The following is a 16301-nucleotide window of genomic DNA, read 5'->3' as shown; positions in this document are numbered from 1 at the left end:
TTTACCAATCCTACAACAGATAGAGGGCTTATATCCAAAATATACAAAGAACTCAAGAAGTTAGACTGCAGGGAGACAAATAACCCTATTAAAAAATGGGGTTCAGAGCTAAACAAAGAATTCACAACTGAGGAATGCCGAATGGCTGAGAAACACCTAAAGAAATGTTCAACATCTTTAGTCATAAGGGAAATGCAAATCAAAACAACCCTGAGATTTCACCTCACACCAGTCAGAATGGCTAAGATCAAAAACTCAGGTGACAGCCAATGCTGGCGAGGATGTGGAGAAAGAGGAACACTCCTCCATTGTTGGTGGGAATGCAGACTGGTACAACCATTCTGGAAATCAGTCTGGAGGTTCCTCAGAAAATTGGACATTGAACTGCCTGAGGACCCAGCTATACCTCTCTTGGGCATCTACCCAAAAGATGCCCCAACATATAACAAAGATACATGCTCCACTATGTTCATAGCAGCCTTATTTATAATAGCCAGAAGCTGGAAAGAACCCAGATGCCCTTCAACAGAGGAATGGATACAGAAAATGTGGTACATCTACACAATGGAATATTAGTCAGCTATCAAAAACAATGCCTTTATGAAATTCATAGGCAAATGGATGGAACTGGAAAATATCATCCTGAGTGAGGTAACCCAATCACATAAAAACACACATGGTATGCACTCATTGATAAGTGGCAATTAGCCCAAATGCTTGAATTACCCTAGATGCATACAACACATGAAACTCAAGACGGATGATCAAAATGTGAATTCTTCACTCCTTCTTTAAAAGGGGAACAAGAATACCCTTGGCAGGGAATAGAGAGGCAAAGATTAAAACAGAGACAGAAGGAACACCCATTCAGAGCCTGCCCCACATGTGGCCCATACAAATACAGGCATCCAATTAGACAAGATCGATGAATCAAAGAAGTGCAGGCCGACAGGAGCAGGATGTAGATCTCTCCTGAGAGACACAGCCAGAATACAGCAAATATAGAGGCGAATGCCAGCAGCAAACCACTGAACTGAGAACGGGACCCCCGTTGAAGGAATCAGAGAAAGAACTGGAAGAGCTTGAAGGGGCTCGAGACCCCATATGAACAACAATGCCAAGCAACCACAGCTTCCAGGGACCAAGCCACTACCCAAAGACTACATGGACTGACCCTGGACTCTGGACCTCATATAGGTAGCAATGAATACTCCTAGTAAGAGCACCAGTGGAAGGGGAAGTTCCTGGTCCCATAAGACTGGAACCCCAGTGAATGATTGTTGGGGGAGGGCAATAGGGTGAGGATGGGAGGAAATCACCCAGAGAAGGGGAGGAGGGGTTGGGGGATGTTGGCCCGGAAACTGGGAAAGGGAATAACACTCGAAATGTAAATAAGAAATACTCAAGTCACTATGGCCAGAGAAAAGCATAGACAACATGGACTGTATTGATTGAATTCATAATCTATTCTTCCATACTGCTAGAACGAGGCTTTGCTGCTGAACATCATACTGGACAGGATGAAATAAAGATTTTTTTTCATAAATGGTACTGTACTGGGTTATGGATAACTACTTAAAAAGCCATGAAAATTTTACTATTCTCACAGAATAAACAAATATTTAATGTGAATAATATTCAGCAAAAGCTAAACCACAGAGTTTAGAAAACAGAAGAACTATCTCCCTAACTAGCAAAGCTTTTAAATATGCCAAAACAGAACAGAAATCCACAGACTGGGCTTTAAGCAGTTTATTCTTTAAACACAATTTTGGTTCGGACCCACATTGAGTAGCTCCCAACTGCCTGTAACTGAAGCTCCAGCAAATTCCAATACCCTCTTCTGCCCTCCTTGGGGGCGCCTGCCAGTTAAGTACACCCCAATCCCTACAAGTAATTAAAAATTAGAAATAAATCTTTTAATAACAGAAAGGGTACAACTGGATGAAAATATCTAGAACTATATATTAGAAAAGGTTGCTACTCAGGAAACAGTTTGTAGGTTGTGTTAACAACTATCAAAAGTTTGCCTGGTTTGGCAAATTTTCTCACCAACAGTCGACTTAGTGCATGAAAGTGGACCCTTATTTTGAGATAATTGGAGGCCATATGCAACTTCTGTAATAAGTGGGAGGTCTTCTGATATTTCCCAATTTCCTAGTGGAAACACCTTACAAGATAATCTGTCCACCAGGGTTGGATGCGAACTCTAGCTGGACTTTGGCTGCTTTGTGGGTTCTTCTCTCTTCCATCCTTTTCCGCCTTTTCTACACTTTCAACACTAGTTAGGGGAAATGGGATTGGGGGATAAAGGGTGACTTTGTGCTGATCAGGAGAATTCCTTGGAGCAAGTTTGGTTTTGCCATGAGATAGCTAATTCCTTCTTTTTCTTCTTCTTTTGCAGACTACTTGCTGAACATGACCATCAGCAAACAATCAACAACCATCTATCAGGGCCCCTGCTAGAACCTGAGGCAAAATCAGTCAGCTGCTGTGGGCACTCTGAAGCAGTCCGCACCCACACCTGGACAAAACAAACCAGATTCTTATAAATAGTTCTGGGTTTGTTAAAGGAAACCAAAACTCAAAATAGTCACTAAATAAATGACAGTGGAGGTAGCCATCATGTCTCTTACATCTGGACTGTCAAATTGAGGCAAGGCCAGATGCTAGAGATTCCTGCTTCTTCAGACCATTTGCTTCCTAATTATCTACCAAGGAGGTCAACAGAACATGAATCCGCTAAGCCTAGTGACCCACAATCTCCAGACTTTACTCAAGTTTGTGAGTGCGTAATAGACGTGAGTGTGCCTGTGTGTGTGTGTGTGTGTGTGTGTGTGTGTGTGTGTGTGTGATGTTTGTATGTGCATTTAGTTCTGTAAATTTTATTCCATGCACAGGTTTGCATATTATCTTCTTTAGCAAAGGACAAAAAGAATTCCATACAATGACCTTGAGTTGCCTTTTTTAGCCACTCTAACTTCCCACTACCTAGTTGAGCCTTTTCCCTCATCTCCTAACCCTGGCAAGGACTAAGTTCTAAATTATATCTTTTCAGTGCTATTTAAAAAGTGGAATAGTGCCAAAGATAGGTGTGTTTACTCCTAGTAACCTAGCCTTTCTTCCATCTCAAGTTCTCTTGAGCTTAATCCAAGTTGTTGCCTGTATTTTGATTTGTTTATCCTTGACGTTGCACTGAGTGTAGTTATAGAAATCACATGGTTCAATCACTCAACTGTTGAAGTGTGCATGAATATTTTGTGCGTGGATGTAAGTGTTCATTTTCTCTATGGAAAATTCGCGTTGTTGATTTGCTGGATTGGGATGTTGGTTTTAAAAGAAATGGACAAACTTTTTCCTTCGTTAGAATCCTTTCTTCTTGCTGACTCATCTGTAAATATTACTTTTCCTTTCTTTTAAAACAAACAAATTTTGTGGCTCTGGTGGCACCCTTCTTCACAGTTAATGAGATTAGAATCTTTTTATGTTTTTTCTTCAAGGAAACATCTGCTTGTGTCTTTTGACTATTTTCTAATTGGATTGTTTTGTTTGTTGGTTTATTGAGAAGTCTTTGCTTAGTCTAGATACTACACCTTGGGTAGATCTATAGTTTGAGGCATCTTCTCTTTCAAGTGTTTTAAGTTTGTCTTTTGCCTGCTTCATGTTCTCTCATGGAATAAACCAATGGAACCTTGGGTAGGATAATATATATTACACAGTATTATATATGTAATATCTGTATGAAGAGGATTTATTGGAATGGCTATAGGCTGAGGTCTAGCTAGTCCACCAATGGCTGTCTACTAATGGAGAGTCAAGAACACAGTTGTTATATTCATTAGTTTTGGATGTCTAGCTGGTCTTTAGAATACACCAAAAGTCCTAAAGAAGAAGGTTTTTAATGGCAATGTGAAGAAATGGACTTGCTAACAACATTGAGCAGGCAGAGAGAGAGCAAGCTTCCCACCTTCCATGACTTTTATAGGCTGCCCCCAGAAGGTGTGGCCCAGATTAAAAGGTGTATCATTCCACCCTAAATGTCCATATTAAAGGAAGTGAATCCTTCGGGTTGGGGAGTTTAGCTCAGTGGTAGACACTTGCCTAGCAAACACAAGGCCCTAGGTTGGGTCCCCAGCTCCGAAAAAAAGAAAAAGAAAAAAAAAGTGAATCCTCCCGCTTCCAATGGTTTAATTAAGAAAAAATCCCTCTCAGGTATACAGACAGTTGAATTTTTGTTAATTTGGATGTGGTGAAATTGATGAACAAGAACAGCGATCCCAACCGTTTTGTCAAACTTGAACTATCTTACACTACTAATAAACTTTTACTGAGCCACAACTCCAATTCTTTTTTATATGCATGAATACCCATTCACTGGTATCTGTGCAAATCTCTGTCTAGGTTTTTGTCTGCATGGAGAAAACCAATCCCATGAGCTCATTAGGAAAAGAATGCTTTCTTTTCAGAATACTCGTGAAACCTACAAATGTTTGATGGGAATTTTTCTCATGAAAACATCTAAACCCGAGTTTCTTTTCTAAAGGAATTGCTTCCCGTTTGTTGGTGCTGGCTTATTCTGTTATTGATGTTAGTTTTGCTTTTCCTTTGTTTTTCAACAGTGTTTCACCATGTAACCTTCCGGTTTGCCTGTGTGTGTAGACCAGAGTAGGCTCAAATTCACAAAAACTTCCTGCCTTGGTCTTCCAGTTGCTTCATCTCTTAACATTTGAGACATCCAGGAACATAAAATTGTTTTTTTTTTTTTTGTGTGTGTGTACGTTTTTTTTGTTGTTCTTTAAAATTTTCTACAATGTGTTTTGATTATAGTCTCCTCCTCTTCCCTACCCCTCAACCTGGTGTCCTTTCTTTTTCTCCACCCATCAAGTCAGTTGTACTGCCCATATTTTCCTAGTCTGTGGCCCATAGACATGGACCATGGATCCTTTGGGGCCACATTCTTAAGGTAAGTGATTCTTCCCCTCCTGTGGCTTAGCTCCTCACTGGGGATGGGACTTTGTGTAAGCTTCCCTTCGTTTGATAAGTTGGTCTGACTTCAGGTCAGATGGGGTTGTATACTGTCTCAATCCACTGTGATTCATCTGGCCTGCTGTTCCCCATCAGGGGACCATTTCTGTCGTTATCGTGTCTCTATTTCTTATGCTCTCTCTCTGCCTCTCTCTTGTGCTGATGACTCCCGAGGTCATGGGAGGTATGATGTGACCCAGATGCCCTGTTTCTTGAGGGCTTGCATTTCTTATCTTGCTATGGGAGTTTCATCTGTCATTTTAGAGTTTACGCCCATTTCTTTTATACAATTGATAGATAGTGGTAGAGATTGCTGGGTGTGTGGCTTTCTCTCAGGGACACATCTCTTTGTTCATTAACTTCTGTTATTTTCTATTTTTAGCTTTCGTGGTCTCTGCTATGATCTTTTGTCTTTTGCCTTTATATTAATTATATCTAAAAAATACTGTTTGCAGATTGGGTCTGTGGGACTTCCCAATGGTGATAACTTGATACTATACATCAGTGGAGTTAACTTTGAAAATTATTTGTAAAATCAATTGGCATTAAATTACAATGGGTATACGTATAAATAGCATTGGTACCAAGTCCTTATGCACAGAAAGGCTGAGGACAGGAAGGGCCACCTTCGATGTGAAACCAACAGAATGTTTCTTTTTTTAGAGTGGGCGGCATCAATTATTGTGGCAATCTTTCTGGAAGTACTTGGACAAGCGGAACAATAGTGGAGGAGAGGAAAGGTACCAGTGAATGGAAGCCTAGACAGGCCCCGAAAGACCTGAGCACGCACATCCCATTTTTATTCCCATTTTATACCCACGAAAGTGAGGACTGGACAAAAGCAAGATTTTTCCAGAAGCATCTGTAGAGGTCAGCAGATTGTTCAGGGCAATAGCCCTCATTTAGGTACTTCTCTGGTCGTTCTGTTCCAGGTTGCAAATGAAGTTATGTAGCAGCAAGTAAGCAACCACGATCTCTTAATCACTGCTTTAAGTCACTAAGTAAATCATTAAGTGGGGTATCTAACATTTGGAGCTTTTCTACCTTATTCTACTGAAGGGAAGTAATTTTTTCAAGACACGGTATAACAACACAGATGAGTCTCACTCACAAAATGAGGCAATGTTTGCAAAATGCAAAAAAAAAATGCTTTTAGCGACAAGATATAAGATAATAGTGGCGTGGCTGGAAGCCATCAGATCAAGGAGGAAGGTGTGGTTATCTGAATAGATATTAACTGGTGTGGTTATCTGAATAGATATTTAAGACAAAGAACATTGGATCTTGCTCCATTTCACACCTGTTCTCAGGGGTAAAAGACTCTTCAGCCAGAGTAAACCTAGAGCACGCATCCTACTCAATGGTGAAACACAAAACAGCTCATTGAGATCAGTACTGATCAAAAGTCACTTGCTGTCGTCTCTCTCCTTAGCCCTTGTTTGCATGGAGATCTTGGCCAATGTGTTGATCAAGCATAAGGATCAGCATCGCTAAGAATTAATGTTCACCAGGAGCCACTGATGAGGCTTTATCTCAGGGGAGACTTAGGGCTTGAACTAGGAGAGAGGAACTGGGGTAATCAGTATGGACGGATGCCTGGCAGGTCTGCAAGAGTCCTCGAGGACCTGCTGAACATTTTACAATGAGTTATCAGAGTGAAAAATAAAAGCAGATTTGAGGCCATCATCCACAAAGTGATGTGAAGTCCTGAGCCTCCTTAAAGAGAGAGGTGGGCTCTGTACATTTAGATTTAGAGTAATTATGGATGGAATATAAAAGCGTCCTCTGTGCATCGGTTCCACCCTTGGCTCCCAGTGATTTCAGCCTTTCCCTAACACGTGTAACCCTTACTATATCTCTGTTAGATGGGCAGGGACCCTCTACCATAAAAAAAAAGTACTCCATTGCTACTTCATAACTGTCATTTCATTGAACTGCTGTGAGTTGCAATGTAAATACCTAATATGCAGGATATCTGATATACAACTCTTATGGGGGTCTGGGGTCTACAGGTTGAGAAACCACTGCTTTGAGAGGGTGTTTGATCACTCTCTTCCTCATTCCCTTGAGACAAGGTTTTGACTGGGTCTAGAACTTAAACTGTTTTTAGATGGATGGGCAGCCAGCATGCCTTACAATACCTGTGGCTCTACCTCTGGCTCCCTGGTTGCTAGCATGCATGGAAATGCCTGAACTCAGGATCCTCATGCCTGCTCCATGAGTCCTTTGCCATCTCTCTGGCTCTGTATTCAGAAACTTTCTGCCCAATGTTAAAGGCACAGCCCATGTTACTGTAGCTGGACTGTGACATCAGATCCTTGTGCCTGGGAGGCCAAAAAACAGAGAACCACAAGTTTTTAGGCTGGACTGAACTAGACAGCAGGATCCCGCCTCAAAAACAACCTAAGGAATAATGGAAAGAATAGAAAAGAGAAAGCAATGTACTAATGCATCAGTTTTCACAGTGCTGTGCCAAGAAAAAGTTATCGGAGGATAAATGAATTGGAAAGGAAGAGGATCAAGACTATAAAAGAGAGATACTTTTCTTTACAAGTGGTCAGGGATATTCTAACCAGATTAGATAGTATAGGGGCATCAAACTGCAGTCCAAGGATCCTCGGAGTCTCTAAGGCCACTTGGGACTCTGTAAAATGTAACTATTGTCATTACAATACAATGTTAATTGTTTAAATCTTCTGGTAGCTCTCATGAGCTTATAGTGGAGGATTGTTAGAGATGATGAACAGCAATTGATGGAGAACTTCTTCCTGTCATCGTTTCTCTCTGTCTTTTTCACCATATAATTAGAGAGAGAGTATAGGTTAAGCAGGACTATCAGCAGCCCAGGACTGCAGGGGACACTGGACTGACCAATGGGTAGGAGTCACTGAGAACATGAGCGTAGATCAACCCCTGCCTGCCTGCATACAGGACCAGTCACTGCCACTGCTCATTGGAACTGGTTTTGATGGAGGACTACTCTTCCCAGAATTTTGGCATCAGTGAGGTTTTGCTCAGATCACTGGCAACATCAGTGTCCTATCTGGATGGCCAACCACCGCCATGTTGCACACAGTAGGACTGAGCCGACTTGAAGCATGCATTAAAAGGAATTTGGTTACAGAAATAAGCAGAGCTCAGGAGTCCACTGTGTCCCCGGAATGGTACTAGGGCATAGCCTTTACTCCCTGTCTGTCTTGACTCAGATCTTAGCAGCAATGAGAACCCACAGAAATGAGGAATTGAGAGACATGGAAAGCAGGTGAAGGAAGGTGCTTTCTTTTCTGATGGGGACTCTCTCCTTTAGGCACTTCAAGATAAAAGAAAAACATTTGCTTAGGACTGTGGGAAGATACAGAGCTATTTCCTGTCCCCCCCCCGCTCCCCACCCATCTAGAGATAGTTTCTCCATATGTAATTGTGGGGATATGAAGCTTCTTCCAAAAGGCTTGTGTGTTAAAGGCAGTCTGTAGAAAATGAATCCAATCACAGAGAAGCTATTGGGTCATGAGATCTCTGGCATAATCAATAAATTTCTGTAGCCAGGGATTTATAAGTACCAGCATTGTTAGGAAGCAGTTGAAACTTCAAGATGAGGTTTTAGCTAGAAAGTATGAGGTACTCCTCTGGACTATATCTGTCCTGATCCCTCTGTGGGCCTCCAAGCTCTGCTCCACTCCTGTCCCCGCAAGTGTTCTACTACATCACAGGCTACCTATATATCACAAACAACGGAAGTAGAGGGTCACAGAATGGAACCTCAGGAACCATGGGCCCAAAATACCTCTTCCTCCTTACTTTGATTTCTATTATTTGTCTTGTGACAATTCTAACATACCCACATGGTTGCCTATGTATGTTTATTGTGTGTTGTTTTTTTAAATGTGCATTTGCTTTTTACATGGCACTCTGTTTGTTTGTTTGTTTGTTTGTTTTTACACTCCAGATTTTATTCCCCTCCTGGTCCACCCTGTGACTGTTCCACATCTCATACCTCGTCCTCGACACCGCCCCCATCTCCATGATGATGTCCCCATCCCTGCATCCCCCACCCTACCAGACCTCTAACTCCTTGGGGCCTTCAGTCTCTTGAGGGCTGGGTGCATGTTCTCTGATGGAACCCAGACCCAGCAGTCCTCTGTTGTGTATGGGTTGGGGGATCTCATTCTAGCTTTTCCCTAATTCAACCAGTGGGGTCAGCAGCTTCTGTTCATTGGTTGGGTGGACATATCTGCATCTGACTGTTACAGCTGCTTGTTGGGTCTTTCAGAGGGCAGTCATGATAGGTCCCTTTCTGTGAGAGCTTCATGGCCTCAGTAATGGTGTCAGGTATTGGGGCCTCCCCTTAAGTGGAATCCCACTTTGTGCCTGTCATTGGACCTTCTCCTCAGGCTCTTCTCTATTTCCATCCCTGCAGTTCTTTCAGACTAGAACAATTATGGGTCAGAGTTTTTGACTGTGGGACAGCAACCGCATCCCTCACTTGATGCCCTGTCTTTCTGTGGGGTGGCCTCAACAAGTTCCCTCTCCCCACTGTTGGGCATTTCATCTAAGGTCCCCCTTTTTGATTCCTGAGAGTCTCTCACCTCCAGGACTCTGGTACCTTCTGGAGGGTCCTCCCAACCTCCTACCTCCCGAGGTCACCTGTTTCCATTCTTTCTGCTGGCCCTCAGGGCTTCAGTCCTTTTCCCCTACTAAATACCAGATAATGCTCCCCTCTCCCCCCACCTGTCCTCTTTCCCTCCCACATTCCTCCTTCCTTGTAGTTGTTTTCTTCTCCCTCCCAAGTGGAACTGAATTCAAGACGCATACCTAAACATAATAAAAGCAACTGCAAACTAACAGCCAATATCAAATTAAATGGAGAGATATTTGAAGCAATCCCACCAAAATTGGGGACAAGACAAGGATGCCCACTCTCCCTGTATCTATTCAATATAGTACTCCAAGTGCTAGCTAGAACAATAAGACAACAAAAAGAGATCAAGGGGATACAGATGGACAAAGAAGAAATAAAGGTATCACTATTTGCAGATGATATGATAGTATACATAAGTAACCCCAAAATTCTGCCAGAGAACTTCTCCAGCTGATAACTTCAGCCAGGTGGCCAGATATAAAATTAACTCGAAGAAATCAGTAGCCTTCCTTTATACAAATGATAAAGAGGATGAGAAAGAAATTAGGGAAACAAGGGGTTGGGGATTTAGCTCAGTGGTAGAGCACTTGCCTAGCAAGCGCAAGGCCCTGGTTTCGGTCCCCAGCTTCGAAAAAAAGAAAAGAAAAAAAATTAGGGAAACAACTCCCTTCACAATAGCCAGAAATAATATAGAATATCTTGGGGCAGCTCTAACCAAACAAGTGAAAATCTGCATGACAATAACTTCAAGTTTCTCAAGAAAGAAATCAAAGAAGATGAGATCTCCCATGCTCATGGTTGGCAGAATTAACAGTAAAAATGGTCATCCTTCTAAAGGCAATCTACAGATTCAATGCAATCTCCATCAAAATCACAACACAATTCTTCAAAGACATGGAAAAAGCAATTGTCAAATTCATCTGGAAAGGCAAAAAAAGAAAAAAACAGAATAGGAAACACACTGATCAATGGTGATTAAAAACTGTATGGTATCGGAAAAGAGGCAGAAAGGCTGATCAATGGAATAGAATTGAAGACTCAAAATAAAAGCACACACTGCACAGTTGATCTTTGACAAAGAAGGCAAAAAATATACAACAGGAAAAAGAAAAGCATCTTCAATCAATGGTGCTGGTGTAACTGGCTGTCTAGATGTAGAAAAATGAAAATAGATCCATATTTGTCACCTTGCACAAAGCTCAAGTCCAAGTGGATCAAGGGCCTCAACATAAAATCAGACACATTCAATCTAATAGAAGAAAAAGTGGGAAAGAGCCTTGAACACATTGGCACAGGGGGAAATTTCCTAAACAGAATTCCAATGGCTCATGCTCTAAGATCAAGAATTAATAAATGGGACTTCATGAAACTAGAGAGCCTCTATAAGGCAAAGAACATAGTAAGACAAATCGGCAATCTACAGACTGGGAAAAAACCTTCGCTAACCTCACATCTGATAGAGGGCTAATATCCAAAATATATAAAGAACTCAAGAAGCTAACCACCAAAAACCAAACAATCCAATAAAAAATGGGTTAATCCAGAGAGTCAAATATTAAAAAACGGGGTTCAGAGCTAAACAAAGAGTTCTCAGCTGAGGAATATTGAATGGCTGAGAAGTACCTAAAGAAATGTTCAACATCCTTAGTCATCAGGGAAATGCAAATCAAAACAATCCTGAGATTCCACCTCACACCAGTCAGAATGGCTAAGATCAGAAACTCAGGTGACAGCAAATACTGGCGAGGATGTGGAGAAAGAGGAACACTCCTCCATTGTTGGTGGGATTGCAAGCTGGTACAACCACTCTGAAAATCACTCTGGAGGTTCCTCAGAAAATTGGACATAGTATTACCTGAGGACCCAGCTATACCTCTCTTGGGCATATATATCCAAAAGATGCTCCAACATATAACAAAGACACATGCTCCACTATGTTCATAGCAGCCTTATTTATAATAGCCAGAAGCTGGAAAAGAACCCAGATGTCCTTCAACAGAGGAATGGATACAGAAAATGTGGTACATCTACACACTGGAATATTACTCATCTATCAAAAACAATGACTTCACGAAATTCATAGGCAAATGGAGGGCACTGGAAAATATCATCCTGAGTGAGGTAACTCAATCCAAAAAAACACACATGGTATGCACTCACTGATAAATAGATATTTGCCCCAAAGCTTGAATTACCCAAGATACAGTCCACAGACTGCAAAGTCTCAAGAATCAAGAAGAAAGATGACCAAAGTGTGGATGCTCCAGTTCTTCTTAAAAGGGGAAACAAAAATATAGGAGGAGATATGGAGATTAAGTTTGGAGCAGAGTCTGAAGGAATGGCCATTTTCCTGCCCCACCTGGGAATCCCATCCATATATATATACAGCCACCAAACCCAGACAATATTGATGAAGTCAAAAAGTGAATGCTGAGATAGCTGTCTCCTGAGAGGCTCAGCCAGAGCATGACAGAGGCAAATGTTAGCAGCAAAACATTGAACTGAGAATGAGGTCCCCAATGGAGGAGTTAGGGAAAGGATTGAAGGAGCTGAAGGAGCTTCCAACCCCATAAGAACAACTATACCAACCAACCAGAGCTCTGCAGGACTAAACCAGCATACAAAGAGTTCACATGGACAGACCCATGGCTCCATGTGTATGTAGCAGAGGATGGCCTTGTTGGACACCAATGGGAGGAGAAGCCCTTGGTCCTGTCAAGGCTGGACCCTCCAGTGTAGGGGAATGTCAGGGTGGGGAGGTGGAAATGGGTGGGTGATTAGGGAGGGGAAACAGCCTCATAGAAGAAGGGAGAAGGGGGGATGGGATAGAGGCTTATGGATGGTAAACTGAGAAAAGGAATAACATTTGAAGTGTAAATTAAAAACTGGGGTATAGAACTAAACAGAGAATTCACAGAAGAGGAATCTCAAATGACTGAGACGCACCTAAAGAAATTTTCAAAGTACTTAGTGATCAGGGAAATGCAAATCAAAATGACCCCGAGATTCCACATCATACAGAATAGCTAAGATCAAAATCTGAGGTGACAGAAGATACTGGTGAGGATATGGAGAAAGAGGAACACTCCTCCATTGTTGATGGGATTGCAAGCTGGTACAACCACTCTGGAAATCCATCTGGAGGTTCCTCAGAAAATTGAAAGACCCAGCTATACCACCCTTGGGCATATACCCAAAAGATACCCCACCATGCCACAGGGGCACATGTTCCACTATGTTCACAGCGGCCTTATCTGTGATACCAGAAGCTAGAAACAACACAGATGTCCCACGATAGAAAAAAATGGATAAAAAAAATGTGGTTCGTTTACACAATGAAATACTAATCAGCTATTAAGAATGAGGACATCCTGGGTTTTGCAGGCAAATGGATGGAACTAGAAAATATCATCCTGAGTGAGGTAACTCAGACCCAAAAGGCCATGCATGGTAGGTATGTTCTCATTAATAGGTGGATATTAGCAAAAAAAAAAAAAAAGTACAGAATACCCAAGAGATAGTCCATAGAACTCAAAAAGGTCAACATGTTCACATGAGACTCTTACTAGGCCAGAAACTATTTTGGGAGGCAGTAACAGACAACCAGAAGCCTTTCAGTAAGAAATGAGCTGTGTATAAAATAATGGGCAGATCTACTTTCTTCCTCTCTTCAGTACATCTGTACACTCTGGTTTCTGAACAAACGGGAGAGCATGAAACAGCACGGCTGACATCTCAGAAGCCGTCTCTCTCTGATGCAACCTCAATGCCTGGGGGAGATGGGGGGAGTCTGGTCCCAAGTACAGACTTGAACTCTGAGAGCTCGAACCCCCGACTATCTGTCAGCATACCAAAACTCTAGTACTATGGTGGGGGGTTGTTTTTTCCTTTTTTTTTTTTTTTTTTTTTTTTTTTTGGTTTTTGGTTTTTGAGGCAGGTTCTTGCTGGTTGGCAACAAGGTTCAGGCCCAGCAAACTTCTAAACAACAAAATAAAATGGGATTGCCCACCCCCTCCCCAACGCTTACAGTTTTTTTAAAAAAGAAAGAAGGAAGGAAGGAAAGAAGGAAGGAAGGAAGGAAGGAAAGAAAGAATTAATGAACAAAGCTTGGGGTCTACTCCCTGTACAGGCACAGTTTTTCTGCTGGAGGGTTCTTTCAGTTGCTACTGATAAACTAACAATGTCACATTTACTTCATGCCCAATGAAAACAGTTCCCTTCCTTGTGAGTACGTATGGATTTAGTTGTTTTCCGAAGCAGAGGCTAGACTTAGCTAGAAGGGCAGAGAAAGATAGTCTGCGAGAAAAACCAGAAACCCACCAAGTACACTCAGAGGAGGGAGACATTTTATATGCAGGTATTTAAAAGTAAAGGACCCCAAATAACACATTTGCTAACATGTGGTGTTTATGAACAGTGGGTCTTAAATTTCCCCCCTCGCCTGCATTCCCAAGTTGGTTTCATAGAAGGCTTCATTGTAACCCAGGACCATTGTTTTGAATTAATTTCTATGACAAGGAACCCAAAACACAGGGTGCCCCAGGGTAACAAAACAGAGTTAGGGAGACAGTCACAACTTGGCACAAGTCTGACAAGCTGTGGAAAAGCAAATGTTTCAATGTGTGAAGTGGCGTGGATTTCCGGGGAGCGACCTATTCTCCTGCACACAGTATCATATTCTTTCCAGGCACATTTCAGACCCAAGTCAAGCTGTGTTTTATTTTTTATTATAATAAACACAGTTTACTGTAACAAAGACATACTAGTGGTGGTCAGCTGACAGGCAGCGCTGCCCCACGAGCTGGTGGTGAGGGCCTGGGGGTGGGGGAGTCAACTGATAAAAGACCAGCCGTCTGGAAAGTTCTCTTAAAAGAACATAAAAAGGCAGTGTTTTCTTGAGACTGGCACGGAATGCCAAACTACCGAGCTGTGTTCCTTCCTCGCCGCTCTTCGCTGTGATTTGTAACTGAAAATAGCAAATCCTTCCAAATCCTAGGCTTTCAAATTCAGTTTTGGTTTTTCCAGAATAAAATGAAAACACTTTATACATCAATCTTCAGTGGTGATACTGTTCCTTACCCGGAGTTTACTCTGTTTATCAAGGCGATATTCCAGCTTTGAAAGTATAATTATATGTACACTTGGGATCTTAGTGAAAGAGAATTAGGTTGCTCGCCATAATTGTTACACGCGACACACGTAAAACACTCAGGTTAGATTAAAGTCAGGTGAAACTAAAGTCAGGTTCCTTAGGGGAAATATAAATCATCTTACCATTTCTTGAATGGCTAGTTTTTCACAGTCCAGCTCATACCTTAGTCTGTCTCTGCTATCCATTAACTGTAATAGAGAAAAGGAGGACATTTTGACTAACGATAAGAACACAGCAGCTAAACTGTTTTCCTCAGCGGAATGCAGTAAAGACACAATTTAAAGTGGGAGAAAAATGGATCCCAATGTGATCAAAGGGAAAATTAATTTCCTATAGATTATTATGTTCTGATAATCATTACATAAACATATGACACAATGCCAGTGTTTATTAATTAGGAGCGCTTAATTATCCCTTACTAATATACTAATAATGATAATGAAGAATGCTAAGGTATTACTTATAAGCTTTCTTGCCACATTTGTCTCAAACGAGACATCGTTCTGCGGAGGGTAAGTCAGTCTGCCCCCATAACAGCTTTGCTTCCCTTTCTGTGTGACACGTCTGCTCGCTTCAGGTTTGACGGTATATTTATCTGCACCTCAAACCATTCGCTCTGACTGAACGTTCTCCTTAAAATCACACTTTTTACCTCTGTCCTTACGAGCCCTTTTTCATTTGGTTGAAACGATTGCTGTTTATGTTGGTAAAATTCAACCTTAATTCAGACCTTTGTTCAACCCAATCACTTATCGTATTTACTAATCTGATCACCGTCTCCAGAGTCACCAGTCAAGACTTTGTACTGTCTACTGTTTATCCAAGTTACCTATTGACTTCTCACTGTCTCGGATCCCCACTTCTTTCTTCCTACTCATCTTGATGAAACACAAATCTGAGCCTAGCCCAGAGTCCAGGTACTCAGGAACTCTGAAGGCATCTGACCATTCGGTATGAGTGACCCTGTCCCGTGTGCCTGACCATGGCTACCTCTTCCTCTCATGTTCTCCCAAGCTGGTGAAATCACACACCTTGCCCTTTAAGAAGCAGCTTTTTACTGTTCTTAGGGTTCCCTTCTGGACTCTCTCTCAGGTCTTTTTTTCCTACCTAGCTCTATCTGGCCTCTGGCTTCCAGGGACAGCTCGATGGCTTTCCTTTGGCTGGCTTTGATCTCCTACCACCCATGCAGCCCTCAGCTTGCTGGGCATCTCATTTCTACTCTGCTCTCGGCCTCCTGGTCTGCCACATATGGGGTAAGGTCTCAAGAAGAGATTGTGAGGTAGCAGCAGATGGAAAACAGGCTCGTAGAGGGTCTTGTTAAATCAAATATGGATTTTGAATTCAAACATGAAAGCTATTGAATCCCGTTCTGTAGGGCACTTATCCCAGACGCTCCCTCATCTACAGAATGCTCTTTTATTACTCCTACTGCTTAAAGAAGGGAGCTCGTGTCTCTGTTGAAGCTTTTGAGTTTGTCTTTCTGTT

General features: G+C 41.9%; 1 protein-coding gene across 1 annotated transcript in view; it reads right to left on the bottom strand.

The window, feature by feature from the left end:
• Positions 1-16301, bottom strand: part of C14H10orf67 (chromosome 14 C10orf67 homolog) — a 137289-nt gene that overhangs the window by 81239 nt on the left and 39749 nt on the right. The window contains exon 8 of the mRNA XM_032885175.1: positions 14939-15004. Within this exon, the coding sequence (XP_032741066.1) occupies positions 14939-15004 (66 nt within the window). The remainder of the gene's footprint in view (positions 1-14938; positions 15005-16301) is intronic.

The sequence above is a fragment of the Rattus rattus genome, chromosome 14 (assembly GCF_011064425.1).
Source record: "Rattus rattus isolate New Zealand chromosome 14, Rrattus_CSIRO_v1, whole genome shotgun sequence".
Taxonomy (NCBI): domain Eukaryota; kingdom Metazoa; phylum Chordata; class Mammalia; order Rodentia; family Muridae; genus Rattus; species Rattus rattus.
Note: the sequence above shows the minus strand (reverse complement) of the source record. Positions and strands in the feature narration are given on the sequence as shown.